The 22551-nt window shown below is 42.9% G+C and overlaps 1 protein-coding gene across 2 annotated transcripts in view; it reads right to left on the bottom strand.

Annotated features, from left to right (window-relative positions):
* Positions 1–22551, bottom strand: part of LOC126999216 (zyxin-like) — a 75378-nt gene that overhangs the window by 5642 nt on the left and 47185 nt on the right. For both annotated transcript variants that reach the window (XM_050861545.1, XM_050861544.1), the window contains exon 4: positions 11716–11931. In XM_050861545.1, coding sequence (XP_050717502.1) covers positions 11921–11931 — 11 coding nt within the window. In that variant the 3' untranslated portion in view covers positions 11716–11920. The remainder of the gene's footprint in view (positions 1–11715; positions 11932–22551) is intronic.

The following is a 22551-nucleotide window of genomic DNA, read 5'->3' as shown; positions in this document are numbered from 1 at the left end:
CGAGCGACAGAGGGAGGGAGGGAGGGGGAGAGAGAGAGAGTTACCTCCGTTTTTTTTTTACTCTTTTTTTTTTACTTTCCACTAGCTTCTTTTCACTCATTATTCATTATTGTTTTACACTATTGATTCGGTACCAGTACTTAGTGTTCATGAGCGTTATCATTGTTCAGATAAATGAGTACGATGCTAGGTGTTAGAAGCGCGAAAATTTGAAAACGTCGGAGCTTATAGGGTTAAGATGACACATGTTCCAAGGTAGATATTTATATTTCCCGCGATGCCAAAGAATATTCCAATGAACCTCGTGTGGCAACATCATCCCTCTTTCGCACCATGTAGTCATCATCATCATATTAGTTGCTTTTTAGCAGTCGTGGAGAGTGGAAGTATGTCATCTACTGATGCTAACCAGCCCCATAGCTCCTGCAGTCGTGACCATGGGGGAGACATGGGAGGTGGTAAAAAGAAGGTATTGGTAAAGAGAAAGATTGTAGTAGACAAAACTGAAAGTAAGAGTGATTCAGATAGTATTCAACCATCAGATTCAGCTGGTCTGAGGAAGCGTGTCAAGCGTAAGCATGCTTCTGGCCCTCAAGGTCACAGACACGCTGCCTCTCCAACAGTACGAAAAGTTACTAGCCAGCCTAGTCAGTCACTGACACCAACAAAATTTTTACCAATGCTAGTAGACCCTGATGAATCACTGTCATCTGTCTGATGATCCAGAGTGGCAGAAAGATGTGGAAAACAACAGTGGGGGCATAGAAGACTCAGCTAATGAACTGAGTGAGGGAGGGGTGTCAGCTGGTGTGGGAGAGGAGGGGGAGGCAGAGGGAGAACAGGAGCCTTAGAGACGTGAGACAACGCGTACTCCATTCGTCTGATCTGACGGATCAGACTTTGTGCCAGACATTCATAACTTTGACAGGAATATTGCTGGTGTGACTAATGACTGGCCTCTTGATAATGATGCACAAGAGGTTGACTATTTTGAAACATACATTGATGACCAGGTAATGCAGCTTGTTGTGTCACAAACAAACAGCTATTACAAATACACTATGGAGCATGCTACATTCATCCCAATATCACGGGTTCATCGCTGGTCAGACACAAACATAGAAGAAATGTATGTTTTTTTGCTATGTTACTACTGATGCCACATATATATATATATATATATATATATATATATATATATATATATATATATATATATATATATATATATAAAAACATGTGCTGAGTGATTATTGGAAAATTGATGCCAACGTCAATTTTTGGGAAATTCATGAAAAGAGAGATTCCTTTTATTGATAAGGTTTCTACATTTCCATAACAATAACGAACGTGATGAAAATGATCTTTTGTGGAAGGTTAGAAGAGTATTTACCATGATTACTGAGAAGTACAGACAATTCTTTTATCATTTTTGCAAGGTTGTTATATATGAAAGCCTGGTGTTGTTCAAGGGGAGACTTATTTTCAAACAGTATATACCTTCAAAAAGGCATAGGTTCGGCGTCAAATTCTTTATCCTTTGTGACTGCGAAACAGGAATAGTTTTAGATGCAATAGTGTATACTGGCACCCCTGCTGACATTCCACAAGGTGACCCTTTGGGAGTATCTGGTGCAGTTGTGAAGAAAATGATGGAAAGGTACATGGGTAAGGGACATATCCTATATACCGATAACTGGTACACTAGCGCCCTAGTCTGTGTCAGTATTTACTGGAAAATATGACTGGGTCATGTGGCACAGTGCGTAAGAACAGGAAACATATGCCAAAATTTGAAGCACGACTTGTTCCTGGTAATGTGGACCTGCAAAAGAGTGGAAAAGTCCTGGCCATAAACTGGCATGACAAACATGACGTGACCATGCTCACTACTGTTCATCAAGGACACATGCAGGACACTGACAAGGAAGACCACAGGACACATGAAAGAATTAGAAAGCCAGATGCTGTCATTGATTACAACATGAATATGCGCCTAGTCGACAAAAGTGACTGTCAGCTTGCTGGTATTGAATGTGTGAGAAAATGTGTCAAATGGTACCATATGCTATTCTTTCATGTTGTTGATGTTACAATGCTGAATGCATATTAACATGCATTTAGTCAAGACTGGCAAAAAAAAAAAAAAAAAAAAAAAAAAAAGAATCTTACAATGTAGTCTACCAGCTTCTGGAGAAATATGGGACAGTGGCAGGTACAGCTCCAGGACCACGTAGAGTCACATGTGTAGTGCGGTGACTATGCCTGATGAATGAGCCTCCCATAACCCACTTAGCCAGCGGGGTAACTCTTTGGCCGACTCGGTAAGGAGTGGCTCTCCCGTCACGCTGGTCGCAGGTTCGATCCCAGGCAGCCGGCGAATACCCTGATCTTGATTAATTTCTCGTGTGTTTCGATACACGCAGAGGACGTGTTGGAAAATAGAGAACATAGAAAAATAAAAATCCCGGGGCATGACTGGTGGCATAGCAGTGGGCATCCTCTCCTGCAATTCTGTTGAGTTTCCCCAAAGGGGTAACTGGTAGGATGGCCCATGCTCTCCGAGGGTAATAGAAAATGGGAGAGTTGGAGGTATGTCTCAGAGGGACAATGTCAACACACAGAAATTAATCTGCATGGCGGGAAAGTCGTGTAGTGCAGCGACTATTCCTGATGAATGAGCCTCCCATATCCCACTTAGCCAGCGGGGTACCTCTTTGGCTGACTCGGTAAGGAGTGGCTCTCCCGTCATGCTGGTCGCGGGTTCAATCCCAGGCAGCCGGCGAATACCCTGATCATGATTAATTTCTCGTGTGTTTCGATACACGCAGAGGTCGTGTTGGAGAATAGGAAAATAGAAAAAGAGAAAATGAAGCTCTCGGGGCATGACACATGGTCCTGACAGACTCCTGTGTAAGCACTACGTACCTCACCAGACACAAGTTAGAATATTTACCGGACACAGAAAAAAGACACAAACAATAGAGATGGCGTCATGTATGTACCTCTACAAACAAACGTGAGAGGTCAAGAAAAATGGTCGTTACTATGTGCGCAGAATGTCAAGTACCAATGTGTGCTTTACCCTGTTCCACTGAGTATCACATACTGAAAGAATACTGAAAAGCACAGTATGAGGTAAATTGTAAATAGTTTAGGGCAGGGGTTCCCAACCTGGGGTACATGTACCCCCAGTACAGGTAACTCGATTCACGCGAGTATTGTGTCCTTGAAGAGGTCGCGTAAATCAAAAACAATGTAAATCAAACAAGAGGTAGGTTTCTATTGAAAAATAAATATTCACTTCATTCAGTGGAGAGAGAGAGAGAGAGAGAGAGAGAGAGAGAGAGAGAGAGAGAGAGAGAGAGAGAGAGAGAGAGAGAGAGAGAGAGAGAGAGAGAGAGAATATCCATATCACCGAGATATCCACTCAAGCACTCAGTCTCAGCCTCACTCATGTGAGTGAGAAAGAAATGAGGGACACCATGAACGACTGGCTAGTATTGGTACCGGTACCGAGCAGTCTGGTACCGGTACCGTACCGTATAGCTGGTACCGTTAGTACCGGTACTGGTACCGGTACCTCCCCACCCCTATTGTTGAGTAGCGTACCAGTGTGGGTACTGTATTGTTATTCAAGTGGCGCGCGGGAAGAACTGAGCTCAGCTGTGTGGCTGTGGCACCGTGTGAGTCCAGTTGCATGAGACATCTGGTGGCCACTGCATAAAATATCGCGCATAAATAAAATAAAAAAGTGTAGATTAAACATTTATTTGGATTTTGGACCCCGCATTATTTAAAAAACGCGTAAACCAAACTCGCGTAAATCGAGTTACCTGTAGTACATTTGCACTTTTCAGTGGGTACATTGGGTCCAAGAGAATAACCACAACTGTACAATACATGGTGTTGTAATATGCTCTCAAATTGCACAATGTCATGTTTTTTTTTTCGATTTCCTCATTTTAGTAAGCAAAACTGTTATTTAAATTATATCATCAGTCTACACATGCAGATTTCATTATAAAATAATATCATAATATTACATTTTTTTATCCTAAATTTTAGGGGTACACGGGAACCTATAAAAATGCCCAAGGGGTACAGAGGAACAAAAAGGTTGGGAACCCCTGGTTTAGGGTTAGGGAAAATAAAATAGGTGATCTGAAAGGTGAATGTGCTAAAAATAAAAATGCAAGCAAATGTTACTGGAAATTGACAAAGTGATGTTTCCTGTGATTTATTTAGTTTGTTGTAACTGGAATGAATAATTAGTTGCAAGATAATGTTCAGACGTGACTGTGCCGTGTGTCATCTTCCCTTTGCCACCGTCCTATCTACCCCGTCACTACCAGCGCATCCCAAGGTCGCCTTATATCCTTGACCTTTATCCAGCCATCAGTGCCACATTAGGTGAATTATTAATTTTTTTACACTTTTTGGTGCTCAACATGTCTCTCTTGGGTGTTGTAATACTAAAAATTGTTTTCCAGCAGGTTATTTTTTTGCCATTTATTGCGCACCCAGGAGCTATTCCCGAATCTCAATTGCGCAATTTACGAGTTAATATGATTTTCCAGTGTTAAGAAGTCTAAACTTATACAATAGAGCTAAAAAATAGCAAACATCGGTATGACAATCTCTAGGTGTTAACCTGTCTGCTGTGATTGGCACGGATTTGGTTTTCACTGGTAGCCTGGTAACATATACTCCCAGGTCTTTCTCTGTCTCTATGTTTCCCTTGTGGTATTGGTATGCTGGATATCCCCTCCCAAGGTGCATGACTTTATATTTTTTTTCATTGAATTGTAGCAACCACTTTTTGTTCCATTCCTATAGCTTGGTGAGGTCTTCTTGTAGGAAATCCACAGTCAAGGTGTTGATATAAGCCTAGGTCAATTATCAACCCTGGTATGGGCTTATATACAGTTGCCTTTTGTGTGTTTTGTGACCACAGTGATGCCAGGAATCAAGAGAAATGGAAGAGTAATCGGGTCAGCATGGAGAGCCTTGTCCATACAGAAGTTAGTCGTTTTATTGGATGATTTTGCAGAGTTAGAAAATTTATTAGTCTGTGTAGAGAAATGGTTCTTAAACTAAGGGGCACATCCCCATAGGGAAGCATTAGTAATTTCTAGGGCGAGCGAGCCCAAGAAGAAAAGTTAACATTTCTGTTTTGGATTTGTAATTATGTTTTTTTAACAAGAGCGTGGGCTAACATGCAAGAGGGGCATGGAGGGAAAGACCCGTTTCAAAGGGGGCATGATAATAAAAAGTTTAAACCATGGTTGTAGAGGTTTATATTGATAATTAGTTCCCTATTGTTTTAACAAATGCTGGAAAAGCAGTGAACTTGGATATCAAGAGAAGTAAGAGAAGTTTAGATCATACAGATATTAGCCATAATTTATGTTTTGATTTTTTTCAACACTAAAAGTTCATATTCCTATTGTTGCTTGTAGTACCCCTATATGATCTTCCCCCCCCCCACACTTTTTTCCTTCCATTAAGTCAGGATGCAGTGATCCTGACCAAAATACAGTAGGCATGCCTATTATGCAACTATATGAGCTACAAACGAGCTTGCGTAGTAGGAATTCACGTAGTTGTAATACATATTCCAAATGTTGCAATGAAAAAATGGTACATGGGCGGCACTGCCCTGACTGACTGACCTTTTTTGGCACCACTGCCTCCTTCACCAAGTGCTACATGGTCATGCCACAGGATATCAACAAGGCTCACATACTTATATGCACCTGTACTATATTGATGTGAAAGTGGATTCCCTTTGTTCACCATATGACAAAAGGGCTCAAAGCAGAAAACAATGGGAATGGGGTCTCAAGATGGTATCACACTGGGCCTTTTTCCTCTAGCCGCATTGGCGGTAGGTGCAATCGACAACTCTAACTTTTCTGGATATGCGTCACACACGTCCAAAGTTGGTTGCCCGTATTCACAACATAAACAAACCAGTCGCCCTGTATCCACACAGCACCGTTTGCAAATATAAGGGCTGTTGTGGCTTGTACTGACATTACTCAAATTATGGACTTGTTACTACAGTTCAATCAAAGGAAGAAGCAGTTGTGGGCACAATCATGGCTTGAAAGACAGGAGGACAGGAGTGTTTGCCCATACCTCGTCAGAGAACTGTACTATGAAGACCGGGAGTCCTTCTACAATTTTTATTGAATGAAGAAATAACTTTTTTGAACTACAGTACCCTCCCGAGTTTCGCGCTTGCTTCGTTCCATAGGTATAGCGCTAAACTCGCAGATCGCAAAACTCGGGGTATTGAAAACACTGAAAAAGTGCTTATTGGTTCCAGCCCCCTTTACTCCCTTGCTATCTCAAAATACATACAGTAAATCCTCATCATTTGCGCCCTCGTCATTTGCGCGGCCTTAATTTGCGGCCATCATCCCACCATTTGCGCAGGGGTCTTGCCATTTGCGCACCTCACCACTATGGTAACGGCGTCTCACCGGCAGCAAAATGGCGTCTGCTGATCTTCTGAGGACGTTTACTAGCTGTTTTGGCAGCAAAATGGTGTCCACTGATCTTCAAAGGATGTTTACTAGCTGTTTTGGCAGCAAAATGGTGTCCACTGATCTTCAAAGGATGTTTACTAGCTGTTTTGGCAGCAAAATGGTGTCCACTGACCTTCAAAGGATGTTTACTAGCTGTTTTGGCAGCAAAATGGTGTCCACTGACCTTCAAAGGATGTTTACTAGCTGTTTTGGCAGCAAAATGGTGTCCACTGACCTTCAAAGGATGTTTACTAGCTGTTTTGGCAGCAAAATGGTGTCCACTGATCTTCAAAGGATGTTTACTAGCTGTTTTGGCAGCAAAATGGTGTCCACTGATCTTCAAAGGATGTTTACTAGCTGTTTTGGCAGCAAAATGGTGTCCACTGATCTTCAAAGGATGTTTACTAGCTGTTTTGGCAGCAAAATGGTGTCCACTGATCTTCAAAGGATGTTTACTAGCTGTTTTGGCAGCAAAATGGTGTCCGCTGATCTTCTAAGGACGTTTACTAGCTGTTCTGGCAGCAAAATGGTGTCCACTGATCTTCTAAGGATGTTTACTAGCTGTTTTGGCAGCAAAATGGTGTCCACTGATCTTCTAAGGACGTTTACTAGCTGTTCTGGCAGCAAAATGGTGTCCGCTGATCTTCTAAGGACGTTTACTAGCTGTTCTGGCAGCAAAATGGTGTCCGCTGATCTTCTAAGGACGTTTACTAGCTGTTCTGGCAGCAAAATGGTGTCCGCTGATCTTCTAAGGACGTTTACTAGCTGTTCTGGCAGCAAAATGGTGTCCGCTGATCTTCTAAGGACGTTTAATAGCTGTTCTGGCAGCAAAATGGTGTCCACTGATCTTCTAAGGACGTTTACTAGCTGTTCTGGCAGCAAAATGGTGTCCGCTGATCTTCTGAGGACGTTTACTAGCTGTTCTGGCAGCAAAATGGTGTCCACTGATCTTCTGAGGACGTTTACTAGCTGTTCTGGCAGCAAAATGGTGTCCGCTGATCTTCTGAGGACGTTTACTAGCTGTTCTGGCAGCAAAATGGTGTCCGCTGATCTTCTGAGGACGTTTAATAGCTGTTCTGGCAGCAAAATGGTGTCCACTGATCTTCTGAGGACGTTTACTAGCTGTTCGGCGGCAAAATGGCGTCCGCTGGCGAGCTACAGCTGTCTACCACCCACGCGCCCTCTGCCGCCAGTGAAGAACACTGCTAACGTACGCATGTCGTTTCCCGCCATAACCCGATCGCCTCTCCTCGTCTCGTGGTGACTGCGATTATTCAATGTTTTCTGCCTCACCTTTGCACCACCATCATGCTGCATGCAGCGTCATCGAAGCCTAAAGCCCAGAACCCGATGATGACCATAGCACAGGTGGAAGTGATTAAGAAGGTGGACAGTGGAAGAAAAAAAGAGAGAGATTGGCCGTGAGTATGACGTGTTTCCTGCCAGCAGACCTTTTTTTGGTTTGGTTTTTTGCTGGTAGGGTTTTTTGGAGGCCGTGACCGCCCCTATGTATTTTTACCTATAGGTTATTAAGTTAACCATTTGTGCACCTTCAAACCGCCCATATGTGCGCAAATGGTGAGGTTTGACTGTACTGTGAAAAAAGAAAGAAAATGTGAAGAGATCGGGTCGTTTTGAAGCCGCAGCTGACAGCAGCTGGCTGCCTTACGATTGGCTGACAGTTCTGAAAATACGCTTGTGATTCGCTGAGTCCGATGACGTCATCAACGGCGCTCATCCAATCAGGGGCCTCTAACTATGACAAAACAAAAGCTTTGTGAATCTGAAGTCAGCGTTGATAGTTAAATCATTAGTTCGTAGCTTTTACCGCGGGCCATTACCATGCATCTCTGTGAATCTCGCCGCAGCACGTGTGATCACGGTCACTCAACCACTAGTTTCTCAAGAATTTTGTACAGAGATTCAAAGTCGGCTGCATTTCACGGGAAACTCATTGAAATTGGCGTCAGAAACTCAGTCACCAGCATGTCGGTTATTTTCTCGTGAGGTCGGTAAGTTGTGGTCACAAGAACAAGAAGAGCGTATCAGCTGATCAGTTCAGTAGCTATCCGCGTGTTTATTCCATTACCACAATGAGTTCCATGAAGGTAGATAAACTTGGAGAAATCAGGTTGAGCTGGTCTTGGATTTGAGTCTTGTCCATGCGTAGCCACTGCCTCATCATGTCTGGGTGCTCACTGTTACGTACATTCTCATAGCATTTAACAGTAGCAAGCTGTAACACACACTCCCTTTGTCTTCGAGCTAACCACTCACGAACCAACAAATGCTTTCTTTTCATTTTTTTCTTTTTCTTCAGCAAGCACCACAAAGCAAACTCTGCAATGTCTGGATCCATTGTTTGTTTTGCTTTTCAGCTAATATATCCCAGAATGCAACAGTCCTCTGTGTGACCAAACTTCAGGATAAATTCGAGGCAGAAAATCATCGTAAGATAATTTTGGTGGAAAATTTCAGAGAAACTAGCTTGTGTGACCACGCCTTTAAGCTGCTGGTGTCACACTGGGCCTTTTTCCTCCAACTGCGTTGGCGACAGGGGCAACCAGCAACTCCAACTTTTCTGGGTGTGCGTCACACACGGCCAAGGTCGGTTGTCTGTTTTCACAATGTAAACAAAGCAGTCGCCCTGTATCGATTAAATAGTAAACAAAGCAGCTCTGCCAGTCTACTTTACGAGTTTCTTGGTTGGCCATTTTCCATTGCTCCTCACTCCTCAGCCACTGCCGTCGTCTATTTGTTTACATACAGCCGCGCGGTTGCTCATACCCCCAACTGTTTTCCATCCGTACGGACAACCGACAACTTGCTCCCGATTGGGAGCACGGGCAACCGCAGTTGCCAATAGCCCCAACAGTGAAGGAAAACAGCCAGTGCGACACCGCCTTGAGGAATCGCACGTGACGCCAATAGTAGGTAGACGTGACCCGTGAATGTCAAAGCAGCGCAAAAATCGTGGTGATAATGCGCGAAAGTCGGGATGGTAAGAATTTAGGATTGAGTGTGAAACTTGAGGATCATGAAACTCGGATAGCACGAAACTCGGGAGGATACTGTAGTGGAAATGGTAGACCCACTCATATCCATAGCTGGGCACGATAACAGAAAACCTTATTCCCGATAACCGATAACTGATAATGAAAAACCTTATCGGTGATAACCGATATTCGTTAACTGGAGACACAAATATAGGCAATAACCGATAACCGATACCCGATATAAATCCACAATTCCGATACTAGCTAGCGATAAGTCCGATAGGCTAAAACGATACTATATTGATATTTCAAATAGAAAACGTAGATGAATTCAATTTTTCATTATTTGTATTTTAGAAAACTTATAAAACCTGAAAACCACACGTTGACACGTACATAAGGACGGTAATACTAGAAACGCCTAAACCGGTGTAGTGTTATTTGGCGTCCCCACCGTCAAAAGCTGGCGCTTTTGTTAACAAACACTGGCCTCTCGTGAACGGCGCATGCTCAGACCAGCAAGCGTAGACCTGTACAGTCTTACAAAGCTTTTTAACCGTAATTAAGAGTTGCTGGAAGGCTAAATCAGATACAGTACCACTACCACCATCCTCGCTGTTTCTAGAACGACACTCTATGTACGAGTTGTATTTATATGTACAGAGTGTCGTTCTAGAAAAGGCGAAGATGGTGGTAGTCTATGTCTGATTCAGTCTTCTAGCAACTCTTAATGTGTTAAAAAGCTTTGTGCATTCACGAGAGACCAGTGTTTGTAAATACAAGCGCCAGCTTTTGACGATGGGACACCAAATAACACAACACCGGGTGCCTTCAATACTATGGCATGCTCACAAACGAATATATGGAATATCAAATTTGAGGCAGTGAATAATCATTTTTTGGGCAAAGTTAAATGATTTTACTCTTTAATATATTGATTTTTGAGTCTAACATAAAAAATAACCTAGTGTTTTAATGTTGATGATCTAAGTATGAAATCTCTTCACCGAAGATATTTCATACTCCGAAGTTTATTCATACGCATGCGCAGTAGGGAGGAAACAACGTTTTTTTTTTTTCTGAGGCGGAAAAAATTATCGATTATCGCTAGTTTGATTACAAAAGTAACGAAGATACCGATATATATTTAAATAGGTAGCGGATGGCCGATAACACAATTTTGTTATCATCGATAAAGTATCGCGATAACTTATCGCGATAATGCCCAGCTATGCTCATATCCTAGCAAGACACTGGAATGAGTAAAAAGCGGCAGCAATCATGGACCATTCACTTCTCTTTAAATTCTTTTTGGCAATGTTTTAATGTGTGTGGTCCCTCTGCCAATCCACTTTACGAATCTCTTGGAAGGCCATCTTCCACTACTCCTCAGCCACTACTGTCGTCTGTTTTTTTGTTTTGTTTTTTTACGTTGCAGCCTATTGCGCCGGTAGGCTTCTTCCCGGTAGGGCCTGATGGCATGGTTGCTTGTACCCACAACGGTTTTTCCAAGGTAGAGATGGGTACGCAAGGTAGTTCCACCCCTCCTGCGCTGCACAGGTGGGCATCTAAAAATACAGAGGGGAAGAAGTAGGGAGATAACGGGGAAGAGAGAACCTACCTTATTTTTGGGACAGCTTATATGGCCTAACCCATAATTTTGAGCTAATAATCTCGAGGTCGACCTGTACACTGCAATTTATGGTTTATTCAACATTTTCATTGCCTGTTTCTGTTTTTGTGTCACATTTTGTTTTGTTTGACTGGGTGGAGTATTAGTTTATGTGCAGAATTTGCTAGTTCCTTCATTCCTTGCCTCCACATCACATACCGTGAGTTTAACTCGTGCACTTGGAGTTTTTGGGTTATAATTTTAGGTTCTCACATAGTAGGTGTTTTGTGTAGTGTGGAGACGTGTAGTATAGGTGTGTCTGCTGTACTCATAATTTTGCAACCTGAGAATTTTGCACAAGTGGCACAAATCATCTTGTATTTCAATGTCATACAAATAACATTTTTGATAATAGCTGCATTTTTCAGGCATCAATTAGATGTTACTGATGAGATCCTACAATACTTTCTGTATTAACAAGTCATGTGGGACAAAGATCAAAGCTAGCTGAAAAATTTGTGGATAGCCTCTACAGTGACTGCTTCAATAGTTCCCTTTGACAAATTCTTACCTTCTGTGCTTCCTCAGGGTACCATAATGGAGCCCTAAAACCACCAATAACACCACAGCCACCACATCGTTGGCCGGGTAGTCTGTACATGACCCGACCCCTCTCGAACGTTTGCAGCTGTGACGATTGGGATGGTGGTGGTGGTGGTGGTGGTGGTAACAGTCGGAAGTGGAAGATTACAACACCATACATGCTTGTCCATCCATCACCACACCTCTGTAAATAAATTACAATGGTAGTGGAACCTGGTGCAGTAGTAGTAGTAGTAGTAGTAGTACGTAGTAGTAGTTGTAGTAGCAGCAGTAACAAAAGTAGTAATAGTTGTAGTAGTTTGATAATTGGAATTCCACTTTCTGAATATCTAAAGTCTAAATTTTTGAGACAGGAAATCTTAGAACCAAAAATAGTCTGTTAATAAACAGAGGATATTGGAATACAACAAGCTGATGTCTTAATTCTGGAGTAAGAAAACTATAAAGAACTGACTGCCATAAATAATAAATTGCCCAATGGCATGCTTAGAACTGACCCTACCCAATAAGCAAGATTAGCAGTTGCCCCAACAATTACAAGGGAACCTCCTCCTAAGAATGAAAATAAGCGAGATATGAGTAAAATGGAAATAGCAATACATGGGTGAGATGAAGTTCTCAAAATAGATCCTGCTGAAAGACCACTAAATATGCCCAATAAATTAGATTCCCAGTCTTGGTCACTGATAATGACTTAGTGCCAGGTCAATTTGACTGAGTGACTGATTAAGGGGAGCGTCTGCCATTAATATTTCAAAAAAATATTATGAAGAAATAAGCAAATATGACAGTTATGGCTGAATTCCCACCCCCCGCCCTCTTCCGCTCGTCACTTATGTCACTCTAAAACACATGCCTGCACCATGACAGGATGGGAACGACTACCATTCAGGCCCCTCAAGAAAGTCTACCGGTGCTATAGGCTGGCAAGTGACAAAAAAGGAAAAAAAAAAAATAAATAAATAAATAAATAAAAAGCAAAAATATATACACAAAATAAAGATAAATAAATAAAAAGCTTTATTCATACACAGGTGCATACATTGAAATGTTTTAGCGTAGAAAATAGCTTAAAAAATATTCGTATGGTATCTTGAGGCAAACTAGCATCTGCGATGGCCTTGGAGGCAGCAGAGCTGACACATACATCAGTCACCCCGGAGGAGCCAGATATAATTTTTGCATTTCGGCTCGGTTTCCAAGAAAAGGACACCATCAGACACATGTAGTCCTTCAAAACAAAGATAAAACTGCCTTTCAGTAAAGAATGCCAACCAGGAAGGCATCTATAGGTTTAGAGGGCGAACTCTACAAATCTGCGAACTTTAACTCTCGTTTTTAGAAAACCGGATTAATTTAAGTTTTTCGGAAATTCCGTCGTTGCTATTTGACCGATTTTCATACAAAATACATCATTGGAAAGAGGAGGTGAAGCGCAAGCTTCTCATCGTGAATTTTCTTTACAATCAAAGGACAATTCTCGGAAAAAAATAGTATTGTAAGGTACACCAACAAAATTGAAAAAATTCTCAGCATTTAACAAAAACAAAATTGAAGAATTTTCCATGATGAATCTTTTGGATCTGCTTTACATTTCTTTGGTATTTTTTTCAGCAGCGTAGGTCATTAGATGAGAGAGGAATTTCGAGTTGAAGTTTGTTAAAAAAGTACATTTTATTTTTTCCTGCTATCATGTCTCGACTTATAGATTTGAAAGTAAGCGTTTATTTCACATGAATAGGCTATAATCAGACTCATACGTTAGTTATTTAAGACATGGCGGACGCTCCCCTTAAGGGACAGACTGATTTAACTGCCAAATACGTAACATAGTAATTTAATGACTGACATGAACTTACAGACAGAGACTGACATACTGACTCACTTAACCCTCTCGCGCACGATGACGCGTTTCGCGTCATCAAAGGGTAAAAGGTCCTGGCGCACGACGCGAAACGCGTCATTAAAGTTAAAAAAATTGATTAAAAATTAAGTTTTTGGTGAAAGTGAGTCAAATTTGGTAGTGTCATTTGTTGGGTTAAGTTTCTTAATGGTAACATATGGCAATCTTTCTAAGGAGCATAGATGAGGAGCTTTGAGCGATTTTTAGTTGTTAGCCTACTCTGATGGGAGAGGAAAAAAATACAGTTTTCTCGGTGTAACTCGGGAACTAATAGGCATATGAGGAATTTGAGTATACCATAAAAATCCTCACTAAATTCTGCTTCAAAACAAATATTCGGCTAAAAAAGTTGGCCCACAAAATTTCGAGATAGCGAGTGGGGAAGAGTTGGTACTTAGGATTTATTGTCTACAGTGCTCTATACGGAGAATTGAAACAAGTTTGTATTGTTTTTATGTAAATTTTCCTCTATTTTTATTTGCGCATGTTCTAGTACAAGTCTTTATGAAGCCATTGATACCAAATTTATTGGTGTACGATATATCTGTGAAGGTAAAATACGTCCGGGAATGTAGAGTATTGCGGCGGCAAAAAAAGGCCGGTCGGGCCTGAGAAATGCATGATGAGTGGACAGAAACTTATTGGAAACTTACGGTGCGCGAGAGGGTTAAGGGGGATGGACATTTTTTAACTGCTTTAGTATGCTGTCTGCTGCAATATTTGTAGTCTATCCCATGCAGTGACCTGACCTACTGAGACTTTATCTGATGTTGTTGTATTGTTTACCTGAGTGCTCCTGACCTGAGTAATGACCTGATCACAGCCACCCTAGTCTAAGCTATGTAATGACCTGACCTGTCTCCGGAGACTCAGCTTGTGTTGTCTTGTCCCCTGAGTGCTCCTGACTGGTCAATGTAAAAGGACAATCAGTAAACACCCACTTCACTATCCTCGTTACATTGAAGCCGATAATATTGGCATAACTCATTTTGCTAACTGCAACGTTTTTAAAAGATTCCTACAGATGTGTCATTTTGATGGAGGAAACAGCAGTTGAATTTTTACTGGATTTTTCTGGATTGTTGTAATGGTGTCATACAATAATAAATCATTATTTGTCACTATTCAACTTGCTTTTTCATCATCCTGCAGTATAAGGTTCCTGTAGCTGAGGTACAATGCACGCTGAATTGTAAAGATGATGGTAGACAGCACGCTAAAGTGACCAGCCTGGTGAAAACCTTTAACTTTGCTCTCCTCAATGATCTAGAGCAGCTGGTTCAGCACCCTACACGTGTTCCCAACCGCCTTGGAGACATGCCCAACATACTAGAGCTCTTTCTAACTTCTAATTCTTCAGCTTACTCTGTCAAACCGTTCTTTCCATTGGGCTCCTCTGATCACAACCTATTTCAGTATATTCTGTCCTATTGCTCCTGCTTCTGGCATTTTGTTTCTGCTTATTGGGACAACCTGAGGATATACTTCTCAGATTTTCTGTGGATTGATTACTGCTTCCAGGAGAGAGACCCTTCTGTGTGTGCCCAGCACATTACTGAGGAGATTGTCTCTGGAATGGAGGCAAACATTCCACACATTTTTTCTATCCCTCATGCTTTTTTAAAAAGCATTGGTTTAATCACATTTGTTCATGTGCTATCAAAGATAGAGAGCCAGCTCAAAAAAGTACTAGAGCCTCTGCACTCCTGCTAATAACAATCTTTACATTTCCGCCCGGAATCGTGCCAAATCTGTTCTCGGACTTTTCAATAACAATTTCATTAATAGAAAATGCCACAGCCTTGCTTTTTCTAATTCTTCTACAGTCTTCTGGCACTTAGCCAAAAATATCTCCTCCAATTTCACTTTTTCATCTCTCCCTCCTCTCCTTAACCCTTTCATTGCTAAACGCTTTCAGTGGGCGTTAGGCGTATTTGCTGGTGGCGCTAAACGCTCGCTGCGACCTCCACCCGCACTCAAATCTCCCGCGTATGAGAGTGTTCCAACACTAATTCTCACAATACAGGATTGCCAATTGAGTGGATTCTTCACTAAATTTGGTGGAAAATCATATCAGCCCAGCGCGGCAAATGTACGGACGAGTAACTGGTGGATATTCTTGCCCAATATAGCGGCATTTTTGCATAGCTTCACCTATCACCTGACTGATTCTTTGACCAAAAAGTTGTAAATATTGCAGTTGGCAATACTCCCTTGCCAGAATCTGAAGAAAAGATGTCTGCAGTTCTCTCAATACGGCTGATCATCCCGCACGCACCAACGTAATTGTTAACATTCAACACTCCCTGAACGTGCATGTACGTTCGCAAGAGAGGCACACATAACTGACTCCTATAGATCTGGACCTCTTCTTTTCAATGGTGTTTTTGTTTTTAGCTGTGATGGATAGTTTTTGAGATACAGAGGTTAAAAGACCCCCCACTGGGCTCCCTGACTGCGCCTGAGGGGATAGTCGCGTCCGCACCGCGCACAAGGAAATGGTTAACCCCTTCAACACGAGGACGCATATATTGCGTCCTTGCGTGCTCCGTACCATATCAGAGGATGCGAATACAGCGTCCAGGGTCGCTTTAGCCAGCACATAAGTTATTTCATGCCGGATATTGTTTGGTTGTTTTTAGGATATAGGTCGGATATGATACGGTGTCCTATTTGACTTTCAATGTTAGTATTGTGTAATAATGTAAGTGTCTTGTGCGCATTTGTACTCGACTAACAATCAATTCAAGTGAAAATAACAAAAATACTGAGAAAGAAATGATACATGTGTATGTGTTGTGGATGTGTGTGGAGTTCCTCTTCCCTCGAGTTACCGAGTGGCTGGCTTTATAGTGCGTTGTCTCACGTACTGCCCCTTCTGCTTAAGGACGCGGCTCCAGTCTCCCCCTCCCTGCCTCCACCTCACATTCATCCTGCTGTCTCTTTTCTCATTCTTTCTTCCTTCCTTCCTTCCTTCCTCATACCTCCTCCTTGCAGTGTAATTCACCTCTTGGTCTGCTGCGGGTCCCTCTCAAGACAGCCAGCCGTTCCCCTACGGAAGAGCACAGAGCTCATAGCACCGATCTTTGGGTACGACTGAGACCACTCGCACACAACACACCACGACAACGAGATCACAACTCCTTGCCTGACGTCGCGTACCTACTCACTGCTAGGTGAACAGGGACTACACGTATCTTCACCTGGCCGGGGAATCAAACCCCGGTCCTTCTGGTTGTGAGCCAGACGTTCTACCCCTGAGCTACAAGGCCATGTGTGTGTGAGAGAGAGAGAGAGAGAGAGAGAGAGAGAGAGAGAGAGAGAGAGAGAGGGGGGGCTCACACGGACATCCATCCCACTGTCTGTTCTTTCTTTCTTCCTTCCTTCCTTATACCTCCTCCCTGCAGTGTATGTGTGTGTGTGTGTGTGTGTGTGTGTGTGTGTGTGAGAGAGAGAGAGAGAGAGAGAGAGAGAGAGAGAGAGAGAGAGAGAGAGCCACTTCCTCTGTACTATACCCTTAAAAAAAAAAAAAGAGAGAGAGAGAGAGAGAGAGAGAGAGAGAGAGAGAGAGAGAGAGAGAGAGAGAGAGAGGGGGGTGGGGGCTCACACGGACATCCATCCCACTGTCTGTTCTTTCTTTCTTCCTTCCTTCCTTATACCTCCTCCCGGCAGTGTATGGGTGTGAGAGAGAGAGAGAGAGAGAGAGAGAGGGGGGGCGCTCACACAGACATCCATCCCACTGTCTGTTCTTTCTTTCTTCCTTCCTTCCTTATACCTCCTCCCTGCAGTGTATGTGTGTGAGAGAGAGAGAGAGAGAGGGGGGGCGCTCACACAGACATCCATCCCACTGTCTGTTCTTTCTTTCTTCCTTCCTTCCTTAAACCACCTCCCTGCCGTGTATGTGTTTGAGAGAGAGAGTGTGGGGGGGCTCTCACAGAGACATCCATCCCACTGTCTGTTCTTTCTTTCTTCCTTCCTTCCTTATACCTCCTCCCTGCAGTGTATGTGTGTGAGAGAGAGAGAGAGGGGGGGCGCTCACACAGACATCCATCCCACTGTCTGTTCTTTCTTTCTTCCTTCCTTCCTTTCTTATACCTCCTCCCTGCAGTGTATGTGTGTGAGAGAGAGAGAGAGAGAGAGAGAGAGAGAGAGAGAGAGAGAGAGAGAGAGAGAGAGAGAGAGAGAGAGAGAGAGAGAGAGAGAGAGAGAGAGAGAGAGAGAGAGAGAGAGACGGGGGGGGGGGCTCACACAGACATCCATCCCACTGTCTGTTCTTTCTTTCTTCCCTCCTTCCTTCCTTCCTTCCTTATACCTCCTCCTTGGAGTATGTGTGTGTGTATTTACCTAGTTGTGACATACGGGAAAAGAGCAACGCTCGTGCTGTCCTGTCTCCATATCCGCTCTTATCCATCTTTTCCTTAAAATCATGAATATTTCTTGCACAAACCACCTCCTCCCCCAGTCCATTCCACAGCTCAGTGCTTCTGTTTGGGAGGCTAAACTTTTTCACATCTTGCCTACATGTGGTCGCCCTCAACTTCTTTCCATGTCCTTTCCAATGTCCCGTTATCCTGTTGATGTGTTTGTCCGGGGACATGTTCTCTGAGATGGTCACTCCCAAATCTTTTTCTTCCAATCCTCTGCATATTATCTCACTTCCCATCTTATAATCATATTCATATCTTCTACCACTCCCACCGAACTCTATTTTTTTACATTTCCCAAGGTTGAATTCCATCTGCCATGTACCACTCCACTCCCATATTTTGTCCAGGTCCCTCTGCAATGCCTCACAGTCTTTCACATCATTGACTCGCCTCAATAGCTTTGCATCATCTGCAAACAAACTCACATAGCTGGTCACTCCGTCCACCATATCATTTATGTAAACAGCAAACATTATTGGCGCCAGCACTGAACCTTCTGGGACCCCACTCCTCGCTGGGCACTAGTTGGAAACCCTGTCCCTGATTATTGTCCTCATTTCCCTGTTGATTAGGAAGTCCTCCAGCCACTTAATCAGTCCATCACCCACTCCACCCCTATTTTTAATTTTCCAAATTAGTCTTCTGTGCGGTACTTTGTCGAATGCCTTTTTCAAATCCAGGTACACTCCATCCCCCCAGCCTTCTCTCTCATGTATTAAATCTGTCACCCTTGAGTAATAACACAACAAGTTGGTGACACAAGATCTCCCTCTCCTGAATCCAAACTGGCAATCCGAGATAATTCTCTCACTTTCTAAAAAATCCGACCACCTGTTTTTAACCAGCCTCTCACATATCTTCGCAACCACACTAGTGAGTGATACCAGTCTGTAATTTAATGGGTCTTCTCTCTTTCCTCCTTTATAAATTGGTACTATGTTTGCTCTCTTCCAATCTTGTGGTACCCTTCCTTCACTCAGGGAGGCGCTCATTATGGAGTGCAGTTTCTCTGCAAGTTGCTCACTACATTCTTTCAGGATCCACCCTGATACTTCATCCAGCCCTGTTGCCTTTCTTACATCCAGCTTGTTCAAGCTTTCTTTGACCTCCTGCACCGTTAACTGTATCTCCTGCATAACCCTTCCTCTTTCCTGGCCCGGTGGTTGTACGAATTCGTCTTCCTTTGTGAAAAAACTCTATGAAAGCTATTGTTCATCACTTCTGCCATCTCTGCTGGGTCTTCAAATGTAGTTCCATCCATTTTCAGTTTATCGATTGTTTCTCTATTCTTTAATTTGCCGTTCACATGTCTATAAAATAATTTAGGTTGGCCTTTGCATTTGTCGATTACATCTTTTTCATATTTCTGTTTTTCTTCTCTTCTAATCTTTGTATATTCATTCCTTGCTTGTTTGAAATTGTTCCACGCGTTGATTCTTCTTCGTCTCCTCCATCCCTTCCAGGCTTCCTCCTTTCTCTTTCTAGCTGCCTCGCATCTTTTGTTAAACCACTCCTTTTTACCAACATCCTTTTTGGTTACCTTAGGGACATATCTATTCTTGGCTTCTTTGTACAGCTTTAAAAACTCCTTCCACTTGTCTTGGGTACTTTTGGCTTTGTACAGCCCACTCCAATTTGCATTTTCAAAAAAAGTTCTCATATTAACAAAGTCTGCCTTAGAGTAGTTACTTCTCCCTATTTTGTGCTCCTCTTTTCGGTCAATCGTTCTCTTTTCTTTTACTTCAAATTCCACAATCGCATGGTCACTCTTAGCTATTGGGCAATCTATTTTAATATTTTCTATTACTTCCGGTTCCTTGCTAAAAAACAGGTCTAATCTTGATGCCTCTCCTTCTTTCCCGAATCTAGTATGTTCTTTAATCCATTGCGTCAGCACATGTTCCATTGCCAGTTGCAGGAGTCTTCCTCCCCACGACTCTTCTGTTCCTTGCGTCTGCCAATTCTCCCATTCTACCTCTTTGCAATTAAAATCACCCATTAAAATTATTCTCTCGCCCTCTCTCAACATTCCATCCAGGCAACTCTGTGTCTTGTATCATTTGTTCATATTCTCGGGCCTTCCATGCATTAGTTCTTGGTGGCACATACCCTATTACATACTGCCTCCTTCTTCCTTCAGCACCCACAATTTTCACTTTCAGTACCTCTGCCAAGCCTTCACTCTCAATCACCTCTTCCACCCTAATGTGTGTGTGTGTGTGTGTGTGTGTGTGTGTGTGAGAGAGAGAGAGAGAGAGAGAGAGAGAGAGAGAGAGAGAGAGAGAGAGAGAGAGAGAGAGAGAGAGAGAGAGAGAGAGATGGGAGGCGCCTCTTCAAGTTTCAGCTTAATGTTCCTCAAACCTTCCCTCCCTTTCTTGCCATCTAATCTGTGTGTAATTCACCTCTTGGTCTGCTGCGGGTCTCTCTCGAGACAGCCAGCCGTTCCCCTGCAGAAGAGCACAGAGCTCGTAGTACCGATCTTTGGGGAGGACTGAGACCACTCACACAACACACCACGACAATGAGGTCACAACTCCTCGCCTGATGTCGCGTACCTACTCACTGCTAGGTGAACAGGGGCTACATGTGAAAGAAGATAAACCCAACTTATTTTCACCCGGCCGAGGAATCGATCCCCGGTCCTTCTGGTTGTGAGCCAGACGCTCTACCCCTGTGTGTGTGTGTGTGTGTGTGTGTGTGTGTGTGTGTGTGGCAGAGAGTTTACTCCTTAATATTTGTGCGTACTGCCGGTGAATCAGTGGGATATTTTCCATGGTCTTACTTACGTCTGTGTCCTTCCCTTCCCTTTCCTCCGCTTTTCTCCACAAATCTATTTCTTTATCACAACTAATATAAGGAAATAAAATTCAGCAGACACGTCATCTACACATAACGCAAATTTCTGTATATTTATGCATACATCTCAAAATTATAAAAAAAATTGTGTTCATGTACACTATTTAATTTTGCATGTTTTATATATAATACATGATGATTATATTGAGTTTATGGCTGAAAACTTGTTATAATCAGAAGCACCGTTTGAAATTTGGCGCGTGCGGCCAGCCCGGATACGGTGTGGGGCGCCGTTTTCGCCTGCCCGTAGTGAAGGGGTTAATACTGCCGGCAGCACCGTCAGACCGTCACTCAGACTTTCTGTAAAAACTCCACCCTGGATGATTCTCAGCACATTCCTCCTATTCTTCCCCCCTCTGACTCCTTTATGCCTATTATTAAGATTCTTAAGAATTATGTTTTCTATACCCTCTCTGGCCTCAATCCTCAGAAGGCATATGGGCCTGAGGAGTGCCTCCTATTGTCCTTAAAAATTGTGCTTCCATGCTGATACCCTGCCTGGTCAAACCCTTTTGTCTCTGCCTGTCAACATCTACCTTTCCTTCCTGCTGAAAGTACACCTACATACAGCCTGTGCCTAAGAAGGGTGACCTTTCTAATCCCTCAAACTACCGTCCTAAAGCTTTACTTTCCTGTCTTTCTAAAGCTTTTGAATCAGTCCTTAACCGGAAGATTCATAAGCATCTATCCACTTCTAACCTTCTATCTGATAGTCAGTATGGGTTCCGCAAGGGGCGTTCTACTGGTGATCTTCTTGCTTTCCTAAATGACTTAGCTGTTTTGGTGAAACTTTCCCTGCTGCGCTAGACATTTCGAAAGCATTCGATAAGGTTTGGCACAAGTCTCTGCTTTCTAAACTTCCCTCCTACGGTTTTTATCCCTCTCTCTGTACTTTCATCTCCAGTTTCCTTTCCGATCGTTTTATCTCTGCTGTGGTAGGCGGTCACTGTTCTACCACTAAACCTATCAACAGTGGTGTCCAGTAGGGCTCTGTCCTATCTCCTACTCTCTTTCTGTTGTTCATTAAAGATCTTCTTTCAATAACAAACTGTCCTATCCACTCCTATGCTGATGACTCTACTCTGCATTACTCAACATCAAGTAACAGAAGACCCTCCCCACAGGAAATACGTGATGCCAGGCTGAAGGCTGCAAAACGCTTGACCTCAGACCTTGATATTATTTCCGATTAGGGCAAAAGGAACTTGGTGTCCTCTAATGTCTCAAAAACTCAATTTCTCCACCTATCAACTCGACACAATCTTCCAAACACCTATCCCCTATTCTTCGACAACACTCAGCTGTCACCTTCTTCTACACTAAACATCCTCAGTCTATCCTTAACTCAAAATCTTAACTGAAAATTTCATATCTCTTCTCTCACTAAATCAGCTTCCTCGAGGTTGGGTGTTCTGTATCGTCTCCGCCAGTTCTCCCCCGAACAGATGCTGTCCATAAACAAGGGCCTTGTCTGTCCTAGCATGGAGTATGCATCTAATGTGTGGGGGAGCTCCACACATACATCCTTACTAGACAGAGTGGAGTCAAAGGCTCCTCTTACAATCAGTTATCTACCTTCAATACCATGGCATGCTCACAAACGAATATGGAATATCAA

This window comes from Eriocheir sinensis, chromosome 16 (genome assembly GCF_024679095.1).
Source record: "Eriocheir sinensis breed Jianghai 21 chromosome 16, ASM2467909v1, whole genome shotgun sequence".
Lineage (NCBI taxonomy): Eukaryota > Metazoa > Arthropoda > Malacostraca > Decapoda > Varunidae > Eriocheir > Eriocheir sinensis.
This window is presented reverse-complemented; position numbering and strand designations above follow the sequence as displayed.